A 15,540-nucleotide genomic window follows, 5' to 3' on the forward strand; every position below is an offset into this window, starting at 1 on the left:
CTAGGCTTTTGTATGTGTATTAAGTCGAACAAGAAATCTTCAAAGTTTGATCATTTTTGCCAATGTTGATAATGTCATGTCATTCAACCTTATGCTATTCAAGAACAAAGAGCCACCACAGGAAAGAAGACTGTGGCCAGATTGCAAACAATAGGCATCAAGGAGCCAAGCCACAGGATTCCATCTTCTTGTGCTAGTTCCCCTCACACTGGTATCTAAGGTAGGCACCACACCTGGCAGAGTGAGATGCCAGACATGGGGAAGGGCTTGGAGACCAGGCATCCTGCTTTCTCTTCCTTGGTTCTGAATCTTGAGGATTCTTGTCCATTAGGAAGGCCAAAGCTTTGGACAAAACCATAGAATGGTCTTTCCTTAAGCAGATATTTACTAGAAATAAGAGTCTTGTCCCATGTTAGGTGACAGTTTTAAGTTAAACTGTTGAATTAAATAGCTGTTGTCTCTGCTCTCATGAAGCTTGTGTTCTACTGGGTCGAGGGTGAGCTAGTAAATAAGTATGTCCTATATTAAATGTTGAAAACTGTTAGGAAATTAATAGGATCTCAGATTGAGAGTAATTAGGAAAAGAAGCTAATTAAATTGGGTGAGGGGAGAAAGCCTGCTTAAGAATCTGAGACTTGCAGCTAAGCCTTGGAACATTACAATGAGGCCACTATAAAGAGATCCTTGGAGTTGGGAATTCTGAATGTAGAGCTTTTGTACCTTTAAACATGTGCTGAAGCCCTAAGGCAGGAAGAACTGGCATATTTTAGGAGCTAAAAGAAAACGGAAAGAAAGCTCAAGGAGAAGTTCACGCGCTTGAGATAGAGGAGAGGCTGTGAAGTAGGTCTGTGTGCTAGGCAGGACCAAGCTCCACAGGATCCTATAAGTCACAGTAAGAAGTCTGGCTTTTGTTATAAATGGAAGGCAAAGCTGTTCAATGTTTTCTACAGAGGAATGGCAAGTGACTTGATCATTTTGACTATGTAGAAGATCATTCTGGTCCCTGCATGGAGACGCTTTTGATGGCAAGCAAGAATAAAACCAGAGAAACGGTGGACTCTTAGGATAAGAGTTACCAGTAAGGTGATGAGAAATGGATGGGAATAAATACACATTGCAGGGGAATCAACAGGGCTTCATGGTGGACTTTGATGTGGGGTGGTGAAAAGGGAGCTGTCAAGCTCAGTTGATAGAATGTTGGTTTGAGTAACTGCCATTAGTAGTTTAGAAACTAAGTGCTTTGGATGTAAGAACTTGGGTAGTTTTCATATGAGGGTTTATGCTTTGGGCCTTAGAAGCTGCCTCATTTATACACTCTAATAAAAATCTTTGGCTTTTATTCTCATACCTCATAATATCTTAATTGTTTAATTTTGTATTTTCAAATATTTTTTTCAATTTTGTTTTATTTTCCAAATGTGTCTAGGGCTCTCTGAATTTTCTTAGTCTGCTGTGACTTTGGCTATATTATTCTATTTCACTAGTATCTTTTTTCCTAGATTTTATTTGCTTAATTAGTTTTCATTGATCATAATAAACTTCTTCTTATTCTTGGAGTCTGCTTTTTTTTTTATCTTTTTACTGTTTCGAGCATGCTTTCATTTCTTTCCATTTATTTCATCTTATTAGTATTTAGTATATTATCTTTTATCTATCATCAGGCTTTGCCTTATTAAGTGGTTGGTCAGATACATGGTCATTTCACGAATAACTTTTGTATTAGCCCATCCTTTGGACAAAGGAACTATATATTTACTCTTTGGACTACCTGAAACAGACCTGTCTATGTCCTTTAACAAATGATCTATATTTCCATCCATTTACTGCTGATAGGAGACACACAGGTGAAACTTCACAGTGTAAGTTTGCCTGTACTGATAGCATATGTGAAATGCTGAAATGGTCTTTGAGTGGTAAGAAATGACAAGATCTAAAATCTATGTTCTTTACATCTCTGATAACTGAATATTAGACACCATTTATAATATATGACTATCATGGTGCTTGCATATAATAATAACAATAATTTTAACAGTAGTAGAAGATACTATTTAGTAAAACATTTTCTATGTTCTATATTAAACTGTGGCTTAATGCGTGTTAGTATCATGCTTTATTCGACTAGCATTCCTTAAAAGTAAATATTATTTCAACTTATTTATAAATGAAAGAAAGCTGTGTTCACTGAAGAAAAGCATAGACTTTGGGGCCAGGAAGATCAAGGTCACATCTAGAGGCTGCCAAACGTCAGCCGTCTGATGCTCTTGAACAAGCACTCTTGTAGCACTTTCGCTTTCATAATCTGAGTCTCAGTTTCCCTCTTTTTAAAACTGAGGGTTTTCAAAGGCAAGTTGCAGAGATGCCATGAGGACTGAGTGAGTGATGCTTACAGAGCACATGGTTAAAGGTAGGTGCTCATTAAACTTCTCCTTATGGTTCGCTGCTTCCTCACTGCTCACCCCTCTCCTCCCACACCCGTGAAGGACTGGCCTCTTTACATCAGAAATTGTACAGCATTCCATTTTCAACTTGAATTTGTATATTTATTTCTTCCCCTCTCCCAGAATTATCCCCTAATATTAGATAAGCTTGCACCTTAAAATCTTTTGTTGATCGCTCTAACATAGTCTTCGGTAACACTAAGAAAAAGATGTGTATATATAATTGAAAAGAAACCCAGTCCTTCTGGCATTGTCCTACACACTGAAAGAGCCAACGTCCTCAAGAGATGCCTCACAGAAGCTTTGCAACTTTGAGAAAATTTCAAGCTTGCTTTTTTGGAGACCACAGAGTGCAGGACAAAAGGGGATGACACAAAAATACCAGACTTTCTCCTCATTCCGTTTTTAGAGACCTGAATTTATTCATGCTCCCTGAACTTGCCTATACAATTAGTTCCTCAATTTGCTTCTTTGAACAGGAGACAGTTCTGATAGGGAGAGTTCCTGGAGGAATGGAGGAGAAGAGTCTTAAAATTTCTAAATCTGTCTGGACAAGGTTATTATGGACACCCTGTTTTACTTATTTTCTTAAATCTTGTAGCCAGTAAAAATCTTAAATGTGGGCAGTACCCAAGAGTTTGTGCTGGCCTCCAACTCACTCTAGCTGATGTCATCTTCGTTCTCTCTCTCTCTCTCCATAAATCTATCTATCTATCTATCTATCTATCTATCTATCTATCTATCTATCTATCTATCTATCATCTATCTATCCATATGTACATACATACACACATATCTATATATACATATACATATATCTATGTATCTATATCTGTCTTTGTATCCATCTGTCATCTACATGAATCAGAGGCTCCTGGTCCAGACCACATAGGTATTTGTCTCTGAAATAAGTTTGAGTGGTGCAGAGGTATAGATGCCTCTGCTCTCTGACTGAGTGTTTCATCTTTTTGCGTTTCCCTTTCACAGTGAGTCTTCTCCTCATGGCTAAAAATGGCTCAACTCCATCATATTTTTTCCAGCTTGTTATGAGGTAAAAAGGTTAAGTATGGGATGATCAGCTCGCTCTTAAGAGGATGGCCTGGAGGCTGTAAGCATTACTTCTCTCCCATCTCACTGACTAGGACTTAGTCACACAGCAATATCTAACCATGTGGAGGCTGGGAAAAACACTTGTTCACTATATGCTCTGACCAAATAAATTTCAGAGGAGTTTCTAACTAAGAAGGAGAAAGGAGAACGGACAGTGGCTGTTGGGCAGGGGTAATTAGGATTCTCTACACACTGTTAATAGAGGTAGGGCAGTCCCAATAAGAGAAGATCGCTATGGTTTATTTAAAAAAAAAATAACCAACAATGAATTCTTCAGGAGGGATCTTTGGATTTAGACTCAATGTAAAATCTATTCCTTTTACTAATCTGTTGAAAATAACAACAAGGATAAACATTCTCGTTACCAAGGTCCTATGTGTGCCTGGCACTATACTAAACACATAATATGCATTATCTCATTTATTTCTTACCACTCTATATGCTAAAGACATTTTGATTTTGATTTTATAGCTGAGAAAACAAGTTTTGAGGTGTAAAGTAACTTGCTTTATTTCTTAAACTAAATAAGTAGCAGAGACAGGATTTAGTGCATGGCTGAGCACACAATTTTAACTCCAATGCTATAGCCAACACAACATACCTTGTTACCCACAAGGTGTCTTTCCTTCAGTTTAGGATTATGAGAAGATTCTCATCATCCTTCTTCTCTTGTTCTGAAGACACATAATAAATGGACTCAAACAAGGATCAATGCCAATAGAAAGAAATCATCTGATTCATTGCTCATCTTGCAGGTTACTCTCTGTTTTCCCTTCCAGATCCATTCTCTCCTCTGCTCCAGCCTTCTCTCAGCCTCAGGGAGGCAGCCTTTATAACTGCATCACACAGACGCCTTTGTCCTGTGATTTCTAGTTCTTTCCCCGTAAGTTCAGTCAGAGGAAGGCTAGAGTTGAACAACGGAGTAAGGCAGGATAGAGAGGTGGAGATGTTTATTTTCTCTGCTCCCATCATGCTGAGGTACAGTTTTGGCAGACCCTATATTCCCCTCAGCCCCATTCCCATGACTACATTTTTTGTTAGGTTCAGGGATACAGTACCTTCCCCATGAACATGAGACCCAGGGACAGTAACAGCTTCCTGTTGTTGTCAGCCCCTGGGAACTTCACCCAGCCTGTTGGTTCACTAAGTGTTGTCCACGTTTCTGTAGATGGGGCTCTTCATCAGGTCCTTCTAACAATCATAGTAAGTAAATAATAATAATGCCATGATAATAAATGCCATCTATTTTCTGCTGGGATCCTGAAAGATGCATTAGGTTATTGTCATGATTTTTAAAAGATCCGTTGTTAGACTCCAGCATTATAGAACCTTATAAAAATGGGACACCTGTTTCAATTCATGATCATGAACTTCAGGACACTGCAGAGAAGCCCTTCCAGGTGGCAACTGGGGCAGGGTAGAGGTGCCTTCAATCTTTGGTAACTTTACTAGAATAGTAATATGAAAGATAAAGTAATTGTTATTGAATGTATAAGCTGCAGTGATGAATCTTTAGGGAACCTATCAAGGTCTAAAAATCCTTGGTCACCATCTGGGATTAAAGCTCATTCAAGTTAGCGTTCCCTCCTAGTAATGAAATTTTAATTGACCTTTTGATCAACTAATTATATATCTCAATTACTCTCATCATTTGATTCTTACTCAAATATTTTTCCTGCTTAGTGATTAAATATCCACATTGTCCCAGAAAAACAATCAACTCAATTTTCTTCAGTAATACTGGTCACTGACTACCCTGTTTTTCAGTCTTCAGAGAGCAGTGGCTGAAAGTTAAATCTCTCATGATAAAAAAAATACTTTAGCCATTCTATAACTTAGCTGAGAAGTTTTATGGTCCAGAAAGCCCTCAAATTTTATAGCAACCTTTCTTTCTAAAAAGTCACAAAATAGTCATTCCAATATTTTGCATGAGGCCCCCCTCTTTTTTTCATTATATTCTTTATCACTTTACGGTGATATCCGGCAGCAATGTAAACTCTTGTAAATATCCATTTATCTTTTATAAGTTATTGACTCTAGATGTTTGTGGACCAAATTTCATGTGCTCAACATTGATTCCAAGTGGTAAATGCTCTCAGGGAGTTTGATAGTAATACTAATACATACAACTCTTATTTATTGTATTCCTATTATGTGCCAGGCCATGTTCCAGACTCATATCTCATCTCATGTAATCTTTGTAACACTATACATGTTTTGTACCCAATTTCCAAATGAGGAAACTGAGTCTGAAAGAGTTTATGTTAATTGTCCAAGTTAAGTTAGAATTTAATCCAGAATCTTATTCAAAAAGCCTTTACTGAGTTTAGTCACTTCATTCTAAAAATGAGTTAATGCAAAGAGAATTTATGACACAGTAGATAGCAATCTTAAATCTATCAAATAGAATAGCCTTCTGGCTTCTTCTAGCTCAACCCCCAAAACTATATGTATATTTTAATCTGATGACTTGATATCACTTTTCATAAAACTTGATATTAATTTTAAAGAAACAGAGAAGCAAGTAATATATCCCTGTGATCTCCTTTTTTGATGATATTTATTTTTTATTTTATTATGAAAAAAATCAAGACTGGCTTCTATGGGAAATTGTTCTTCATAGCTATACTGCCAACAGCAGCTCAGCATTAATTATATACAGTGGAAATCACTTTCTTTGGCAGGCATTTTCTAACACCCAAAGGGCTGTATTGCACACTGCACCAACCAAGTCAACTAGTTTAGTTAATTTTGCAATTAATTCTTCCTGCTAGAGACACAGGAAAACTCTGCTCTTTTGAATGAGATTATTCATGGAGCTTTTACTGTGCTTTTTAAGGTAGTCGTGGGATCCTGCTACATTGGTTTTGAGCATTTTCCAGACCCAAGTGTTTGGTGTAGAACTTCAGGGTCTCCGTGGAGTTTGTTCATGTCCTGGAAAAGATCCAGAACTGATTGCTGAAGCAGATTTGGACTTTGTCAGCAGGACACAGGTGGCCATCCTCCAGGGTTGAGGTAACCTCCCATTCTGGTGGGTATGGCAGCCACAGCAACGCACAGTTATTGAGTGCATCCTTTGGCGGGCACCGTGCTAGGTGCTGTTGAGCTCCTGAATGCCAGCCCTGCCATCTGCTCTCCTGATTACACAGCAGAAGGCTTCCCTAGCAGCTTTCCCTGGACTGTCCTAGCTTCCTGGTCTGCACCAGAGAGCACAGCTTCCAGGGGTTTGCTCTGCACTTCCCATCAAGTGCTCAGCGGAGAGAAGTGATGGTTAGGAGAGATATTTTACGGTTTTCATACCTTTCAGTCCTCTTGCATCTGACATTCTATCATCAAATCATATCCGATTGGTCCCTTTGCAAAGTCCCCTCTATCAAGGTGTGTTTGAATCACGCCTTTGCTTGTTTTTCCTTTTTAAATCAGCAGTCATGATAAGAAACGGCCCTTTGGAATTCAATGCTGCATTCATTACAAAAAAGGCTGGATATATAAATACAGCAAATGCTTATTGAGTGTCTATGGCATAGCCTCTATTATCCCCACTGTGCCCACTGTGCAGTGGGGCAAAGTGTGATCTGAGAGGACAACTGACTTTTGTCTGGGAAAATCAAAGATGCCCTACTGAGCAGGTAAGCAACATTTCCACTGGGTTTGATGCATGTATAGGATTTTTCCAGAAGGTAGGAAGGAAGATACAAAAACTTTGAGCAAAGGATGAGCACATATGTGTGAAGACATATGATCTCATGGGAGGGCCAGGAGAAAGGGAAGAGTTCAGGGGGTCCAGAGCATGTGATACTAAAGGACACGGCTGGGAGGACTGAGGCAGCCAGAGAGCGAAGGCCTTTGTAGGCCATGCTAAAGAGCTGGGACTACATCCCAGTCACTGGAGGACATACAATGAGCCGTGTAGGGTGTGTAACAAGGTAGAGAGAAATGAATTGCAGGGGGCAATTGAGTGAACAAGAAAAAGAGCCTTGTTTAAGCCAGCAGGAGGGATGAAAACTTATATTTGATTTAAGAGCCACTTCTGTGATGATATTTATCTGGAGACTATATATTTATGGTTAATTAAAAAGCACGATCATCATTTATCAGCAGGTTCACTGAAAATATTATGTAAGGTGTTGCTTTGCTGGACTACTGTGCTAAGAAAAGCTGTTTTAACTGAGAAATTGGCTCAGACTTAGGTTTAAGGCTCCATCGTAGCTATCACTCTGAGATTTATTTAGGACATTTTCTATGTCCTGAATTCCTATTCAAAATTTATTTTATTAATATATCATTGTATGGATTTTCTGTTGGAAGTTGATTTTTTTTAGTAACATGAAGTGATGTATGAATAAATGCAAGTAAACATAAAATACAAAATATATATGGATACAACTAAAGTTTGTGTTTGGTTTTGGTCAGTGAGAACATCTTTCTAGTTCTTCCAGACCTCTTGGGAATGTCAGGTGAACAGTTTTCAAATATCAGTGCTCCCTGTGGAAACTGCAGGCTGGATATCAATGTGGAGATACATCAGCATGTGCTGTTAAGCAATTTTTGAAAAAAGAAATACTTGAATGTTTGTATGTGTTTATTTTGTCTTTTGATAATGGTGTTTGGAAACTCCTGACTGAGTAACACTTCCCAGACACCTAGAAGAGCGTGATAAAGACAAGCTGGTTTATACTAATCTATTATTTTCTTCAGCTTATTGTTAAAATAGATTGCTTTCACTGTGGCCTGGATTCTTACCTCTGTTTCCTCCATGGTACTGTGCAGAATATCATAGAAAGTTTCATGAAATATAGATTTTCCTATTTTGAATGAAAGGAAATGGTGATTACAAAGGGTGATGTACATATAATACTTGGAAACCTTATTGCCCTAATTAATTTCCTTCCCTTATTCTATGCGCTCAGTTAACTACTATTCTTCCTAAGGATTATGTAAGCATTACTTTGTGGAGAGAGCTTTTCCAAATCTCCTTATGTTAAATCCACTTTATTGTATGCTTTTACAGCATCTCGTACTGATGCCTTTTCCTGTAGTATTTATGATAATTGTAAGATTACATTTATTTATGTGATCTTTTGTTTAACATCTATCTCCTTCAAAAGACTACATTCCTTCGGAAGCAGGGAGCCATTTTTTAGTTTTTGTTGTATCTCTCACACTTGGCACAGCACCTAACCCAAAATAGTGTTGACGTAGGAAGGAAGGAATGGACGTATGTATAATTAAGTATGGTGTACCTTTGTACATTCATGGATCAAAAATGATGGGTAAGTGTTTTAGTAGTCTTACTCATCAGGGGACTGATTTCTTTTCTAACCTTTTTGTTATTCCTTAAAGGTATGAATCTCTTCCTGGGAACCCATACAAGAGCAAGGGTTGTGCAAACTGTCTTATCTTTGTCTGAGACATTTGTTACTTGTAAAATAAAGTGGCTTGTTCACGTGTCAGACTCACTACTCAGAATTTTAAGGTGGGAATTATTTAAGAATAAAGCTAATTTCATTTATTGAAGAGTAGTGAAATAGATCCTTTCCTGGCATATGCAACGTATTAGAAATAACTGGAAAAAGTGTGGTAATGAAACATAAAAAGAAGATGACTAAGATGTTCTGTAGCTTCTTTGGCACATTCATCCTGTTTGGAGTCACGGTGATGAAAGCTTTCGTTCACTTCACCTCCATGGGCACCTACTCAACAGTGAATTCTAAATGCAGACTGAAATGTCCCCTAGTAATCTGTACCACTTTTTTTCACTAATACGATCATGTTACAATATATCAGTGAGCAGTTAGCATGCATGGCACAATGGAAAGGGTGTAGGTTACAGAGTGAGCAAGACCTGAATTCAAGATCTGGCCAGGCCTTGAATTGATTAACTAATGGCCCTGGGCATATTCTTTATTCTCTTCAAATTTTAGTTGCTTCATTTTAAAAATTGAGATAATAGTGCTTACTTTGCACTGATGATTAAAAGAGCCAATATCTGTAATGCACTGAATATATTGCTATTACCATTGTTTTCAGGAGTGTATAAATTGTCAGAAAAAAGTGACTCTGAATCCATTAAAAATACTCTAGAACTATTTCCATAGGTATCTGGGAAGTCTTGATAAACTATGCCAGATTGTAGAATGACTAATCAAATGTGGAGTTATATTTAAAAAACTAACAAACTCACATGTGAAATTCTTAGCCAAATACCATCCAAGAAAAGATTATTTCCTAAGAATATCAGTACATAAGAAGAAACATCTTTTTTGGGTATGAAGATCTCTTTTTAGGCCAAGCAATAATCGAGATACTTGTGATGGAGAACTGCAGAGAATAACACCTTTGGAACACGTAGAGGTAGTGCAGGGCAAGAGAGATCTAGAGTTACCCTAGTAAAAGTCCCCAGTCTCAGGATGAGTGAAATCTGATTTTTCCTTGAAATTTGCCACCTACGCTTGCGATCCCCATCTGCTGCTGTTCAGATCCCCACCTATGCTGATTTTTTCATCTGCCTGCGGGATCTTGTATTTAGTTTCAGCCAGAACAGGGTCGGGGGAGGGCGAGGACATGAGGCCCCTTGGGGATACAAGGTGGGGGTTTGGCTACTGTTTCTGCTCAGCATGTACACAAGACCAGGGGGCTCCTGCCAAGGAAAAAATATTGAGGGCTGGCCAGATACAATTGTGAGTGGAGGCCATGCTGGGTAGCAACATCTGAGGGAGAGACCTCCCTGGTCTCTATGACAGAGCAAAGTTCTTCCCACCATAAGCACTTGGCACATACCTGTGCACTAGACACCCTTGGCTGTCTTGAAGTACAATGATTATTATGACCTTAAGTACATTGTTTGAAGTGGGCCAAGCCTGCATTTTGCAAAGATTTTATTTATTTTATTAAGAGGAGGGGGAGGAAGGGAGAAAGAGAGGGAGAAAAACATCGATGTGTGAGAGAAACTTTGATGAGTTGCCTCTTCGCACGCCCCAGCTAGGGACCTGCCCGCAACCCAGCAAAGCCTGCATTTCATCTGAAACATAGAATCTACTTCCATGATAGCAATGGTGCTGGAATTATTTGACTGAGGCCGAGCATGTTCCAGGCATTTAAGGGAAATGAGATAGTCCCTTTCTGGTCTGTGTGTTGCATGCTAAACAACTGGCTGAAGCACAGTGACTGCTAAGAGCAGAGCTGCAGAGCAGATGTGTGATAGCTTCTCTGGTACATTCATTTTGCTTGGCGTTACTGAGGTGCATTTTCTTTCATTGAAGAAAAATGACTCGTATATTGTTTCCTTACTGCTTTGGTTTATGTACCAAATTCCCCAGAGGCCTTTCCCATTTTAGCTTAGCTAACTCTTAAAAGAAATAAGATGTAGCAACAGTAAAATATTACCAGATATTACTGTGTTTTAGACTTTGATGTTTTATTTTGGTGCTTTTGTTACCTTTGTTCTCACTTTAGGAGTATCACATCTATATTCCTGGCAAACCTACCCACAAATAAAAGAATATAACCTGCCTTACAGAGCTACATATATTCTCTGTAGCCCTGTGTATTTATTCATAGTACTTTTTAATATATCAAGTTGACATTTCTGATGGTGATTAAGATGTCATGAGTTATATAAGATAAACTGAGGTAAAGTGAAACCAGAACGAAAGGCTCCTATACAGGAATTGCCTATCAGGGGTGTCCAACCTTTTGGCATCTCTGGGCCACGCTGGAAGAAGAAGAGTTGTCTTGGGCTGCACATTAAATACCTTATGACAGATAATTACAAAAAAAAAAATCTCTTAATGTTTTAAGTAAATATATGATTTTGTGTTGGGCTCCATTCATAGCCATCCTGAGCCACACATAGCCTGCAGGCTGCAGGTTGGACACCTCTGGCCCTGGCCTATCTTAGAAACCTCACCTGACCTTCAAGGTCCAGAACAAATGCCACCAACTTCAGAAATCCTTCTCTTCCCTTGATAAGCAGAACTGTTGCTTCTGTTGTGATTTTCTAGCTAACCCCTTTTTTGTATCATTCAATTGGCACTTATTTTCCATTCTATTCTGTGCGCTACTGTGTTCTGTGTTTACACAAAAGTATATTGTAACCTCTTTAAGAACTAGGACCTTTTTATTTTGAAGTGCTCTATTTTCTACCCTGTCCAGCACAAATAGGAATCCAAAAGTATGTATTGTGTGATGATGTTTTTTTTCTGCCTTGTTGATTAATCAACAGTGGATTTAATATCCTGTGCTGGGGATATGATGTGAATAAGTCAGATGTTGTCTCTGTCTTTGATTAGGAATAAGTACCCCAAGTTTTCTTTCTTTCCCCTCTATTATTATATGCTGGGAAGTAGAGTGGGAGAATGTACGAAGACACTGGAAAGGGAAGGAAAATTGGTAGTTAAAAGAAACACGATGAGTTTGCCCCTTTTCTCATTGTCACAGTAAAGTTTTAGAACTTAACCACTCTGGTTCTGGCATCAGTCCACTGCCTGTGTTCAAATTCTCACTCTGCTTCCTTTCTGGGTAAACTTGAACTTATGTAACCTCACTCACTGAGGCTCTGTTTCTGCTATTAACAGAGTCAACTACATCAAACTAGATGATGTTGCGTGCCTGTCTCACAGTACCTGCTTAGTGTCGGTGGTTATTCATTTTATTGTTTTAGCTACTGTTATCTGTACATGCATGACTCTAAGGAAGACCATGTCCAGGACTGCTTGGAATAGGGCAGGGACAGCCGAGGCTGGGAATTTGCTCAAAGACTCCGTTTCCCAGATGGCAGGGCTGGCTTCAGGCTCCCTGAACATCTCTCAAGGGTGTGTTGCGCCCATTTGGGTCTGGCCTTATCCTGACAGCAGTGGCTTTCCAGTGCCCACCTCCTTCTGGTGGCCCTCCTCTTGCCCCCAGGAAGCCTCACTAGATGGGAGAATATGAGAAAGGAAAGAGACATTTCTCCTCTTTGGCCTCCTGGTTGTAAATTCACTTGGATTTGATGGGAAGAATCATGTTTGATGTTTTGCAGGTTAAATTTTCCTGGCTAGAGCTTTGTTTTCTCCAATACTAACAAAATGGATTTTCTTTTTCCCCCTACCCTCTCTTGTTAATAGGGTGCTGAGAAAATTTTGTCAATGAATGAATCAGGAGAACTGCAAGACCTCTTAACCAAAATTGAGGTAACTGTGCTTTTGGCAACTTATTTTTAGTAATCAAACTGTTAAATACGTTCTGATTGTACTTGAGTTTTCCTAATTGAATTTTCCCATGTTCTTACAAATATATAACAGTATACATACAGCAGTGTTAATATGATGTCATCTGCCATTAAGTTTGCTCCAGCTAGAGTGACTTTTAGTGTTAGCTTCTAACAACCTCAGAGCACAACATTAGGTGAAAATTCCAGTCAGCTTTATCAGAGCCTACGTCTCTGTAATAGATATGGTGTTGATGAGATGTTTCAAACCAGATGCTTGTCTTGAAGCACATAAAATTTTTCATTTAAAATTATTTTATTTTTCTCATGGGCCAGGTCATCATTTCTAAAGATGACAGAAAATTTATTTCTAAAAAAATGCATGTTTAAATTTTGTTCCTGTACTGATTATTACAGCATCAGAAAAATATTCAAATATTCAGTGTATCAAATCAATATGCAACCAGAAAGCCCTCAATACCTCTCTGCTAAACCTATTTTCCTCTAGATATAGGAAGATCAAATATTTTACCATGCACACTGGAATACTTTGAGAGTGCAAGGGTGCATTTATAATTATTCTGGGGCAGCAAACATGAACCAGGACTTCCCCAGGTGAACTGGACAGTCTGCTTACCTGGGACCTGGTATATGTGCCCATACCACTCGCCACGCTAGTCTCCTTTGATGACTTTTTTTGATCGTCTACCACTCCTACCACTGCTGTTGAAAGAAAGAACTTTTTGTGGCTTATTACTACTGTTCCTTTGTGCCAGCTGTTCTGTCCTCCTAGAATGTCATTGCCATTTCTCGTGTCCCTCCACTGTCCTTGAGGCCCATCTGCAGTATTATTTCTTCCCCAAGTCATTCCTGATCCCTCCCACCTTTGAGTTCCTGTAACCACCTTTGTTTTGGGTGCTTATTAAAGTCTTTTGATTTTTGTATTAATGTCTTTGGATATTTGATTCATGTCCCAAATGACTATATATGTCTTGGTTTTAGGCATCATCTTTTATTCATATTGACCATGTCCAGAAGGACAAACACAATGGTGTGTACTTGATAGTCTAAGACTCCTTTCAGCTCCAAAATCTGCATGGATGGAATTAATTTTTTTCCTTTTGCACCTATACTCTCTCCAACACCATGAAAACATTAATTTGGGTTAATACGTATTTTTTTATTTAAGTGAATTAAGTTGGTTAATGTGAGTTTTTTCTGTCCATATTTTCAATTTATGCAAATGGCGCTATGAAATATAGCTAATTTTTTCATATTATTTTCTCTAGGCACTGTGATTTTAGGTACCATCTATACTGCTGTGTGAACATTTAATCTGTTTCTTCTAACTGCTGCATAGTTCTTCATGACAGCACTTTCAAACAGAACTTTCTTCAACGATGGGATGTTTTTATCTGTACTATCCAAAATAATAGCCACTGGGTGCATGTGACTATTGAACACTTAAAGTATGGCTATTGAGACTGAGGACCTAAATTTTTAAATTTTATTTAATTTTTATTTATTTAAATTTAAATTGAAATAGCCACATGTGGCTGGTGCCTTCTGTTTTGGACTATGTAACTGCATGAAGCCTATCCACTATTTTTTTTTTAATTTACCTTCTTTCCCACAATGGACACCCAGATGTCCTCCAACTTCTTCCATCAAACAAAAAGTTCTGAAAGGAGCAACCTTGAACATGTTCCTTATGGATGTCCCTGGGAGTAGAAATTGCTAGATCAGAGCTTATGCAAACACTTAGTTTTCCCGCAAGTGCCAGATGGCTTTCTGACATTGTTGCCCCATTCAACACTCCCCTCCTGCAGAGAAAGAGGTTTCATATGCTCCCACGTTCCTGACAATTATTTTACATTGTTCTCTGATTTATAATTGTCTAATTTTTGCCAGGGTAGCAGGTACAGAGTCATATTGCTTTTTTTTTTTTAATTTACATTTTTCTGATTGCCACTGAATTTGGACACTTTATTGTATGCTTGTTAGATTTTTACCATTTTTTCTTCTGTAAATTGTGTTTTTTTACACTTTTCCCATTAAATGTCTTGGATTTGCCCTTTTTCTGGGTTGATTTTCAGAAGGTCCTTCTATATTCTAGATGGTAATTTTTTGTTGGTTTTATTCATTGCAATGTTTCCTTCCCTTGTTTCTGCTCATTTCATGATGGTTATTCAACAGAAATCTTCTAGTATAGTCAAAGCCATCATCTTTATTTATGTTTTGTGCTTTTGCTTTTGAATTTTATTTATGAAATGCCCTTCAATCTTAAGGTAAGAAGATATTGTCCCACATTTTCTTATATTAACTTTATAATTTTTCACATATAGGTGTTTAATTCATATAAAATCCACTTCCATTTTCTTACATATGGTGACCCAGCTTCCCAACATCATCTACTAAATTATTGCTCTGTGTGTCAATTTTATTTTATTTTTTCAATTTTATATTAGAGTAAAACCCCATATGTACTTTGATCTTTGTCCGAGCTGTCTGGTAAGTTACACTATTCTATTTGTTACTTATTGTGCCAATATCATACTGTTTTTATTTTTGATTTAATAACAACTTTTAGATTTTTATAGAGTGAATATCCCTCATTACTCTTTTTTAAAGATTGATAATTGACGTAACTATCTGTGGACATTTATGCCTTTGAGCTTATAATTCTTTAATTCTGCAACTTTATTAACACCACCAAACTATAGTCACACAACTTCTTACCTGCCTCTCTCTTTCTCTCCCTTTCTCTCTCTCTCTCAGCTCAAACAGTTTTGGAAGTAAGAT

At 38.0% G+C, this 15,540-nt stretch overlaps 1 protein-coding gene across 1 annotated transcript in view; it reads left to right on the forward strand.

Moving 5' to 3' along the window:
* The window catches only part of GRXCR1 (glutaredoxin and cysteine rich domain containing 1), a 94,342-nt gene that overhangs the window by 70,889 nt on the left and 7,913 nt on the right, over positions 1-15,540 (forward strand). The window contains exon 3 of the mRNA XM_054582257.1: positions 12,656-12,721. Within this exon, the coding sequence (XP_054438232.1) occupies positions 12,656-12,721 (66 nt within the window). The remainder of the gene's footprint in view (positions 1-12,655; positions 12,722-15,540) is intronic.

This window comes from Pteronotus mesoamericanus, unplaced genomic scaffold (assembly GCF_021234165.1).
Source record: "Pteronotus mesoamericanus isolate MK-2021 breed Mesoamerican mustached bat unplaced genomic scaffold, CSHL_Meso_final contig_68, whole genome shotgun sequence".
Lineage (NCBI taxonomy): Eukaryota > Metazoa > Chordata > Mammalia > Chiroptera > Mormoopidae > Pteronotus > Pteronotus mesoamericanus.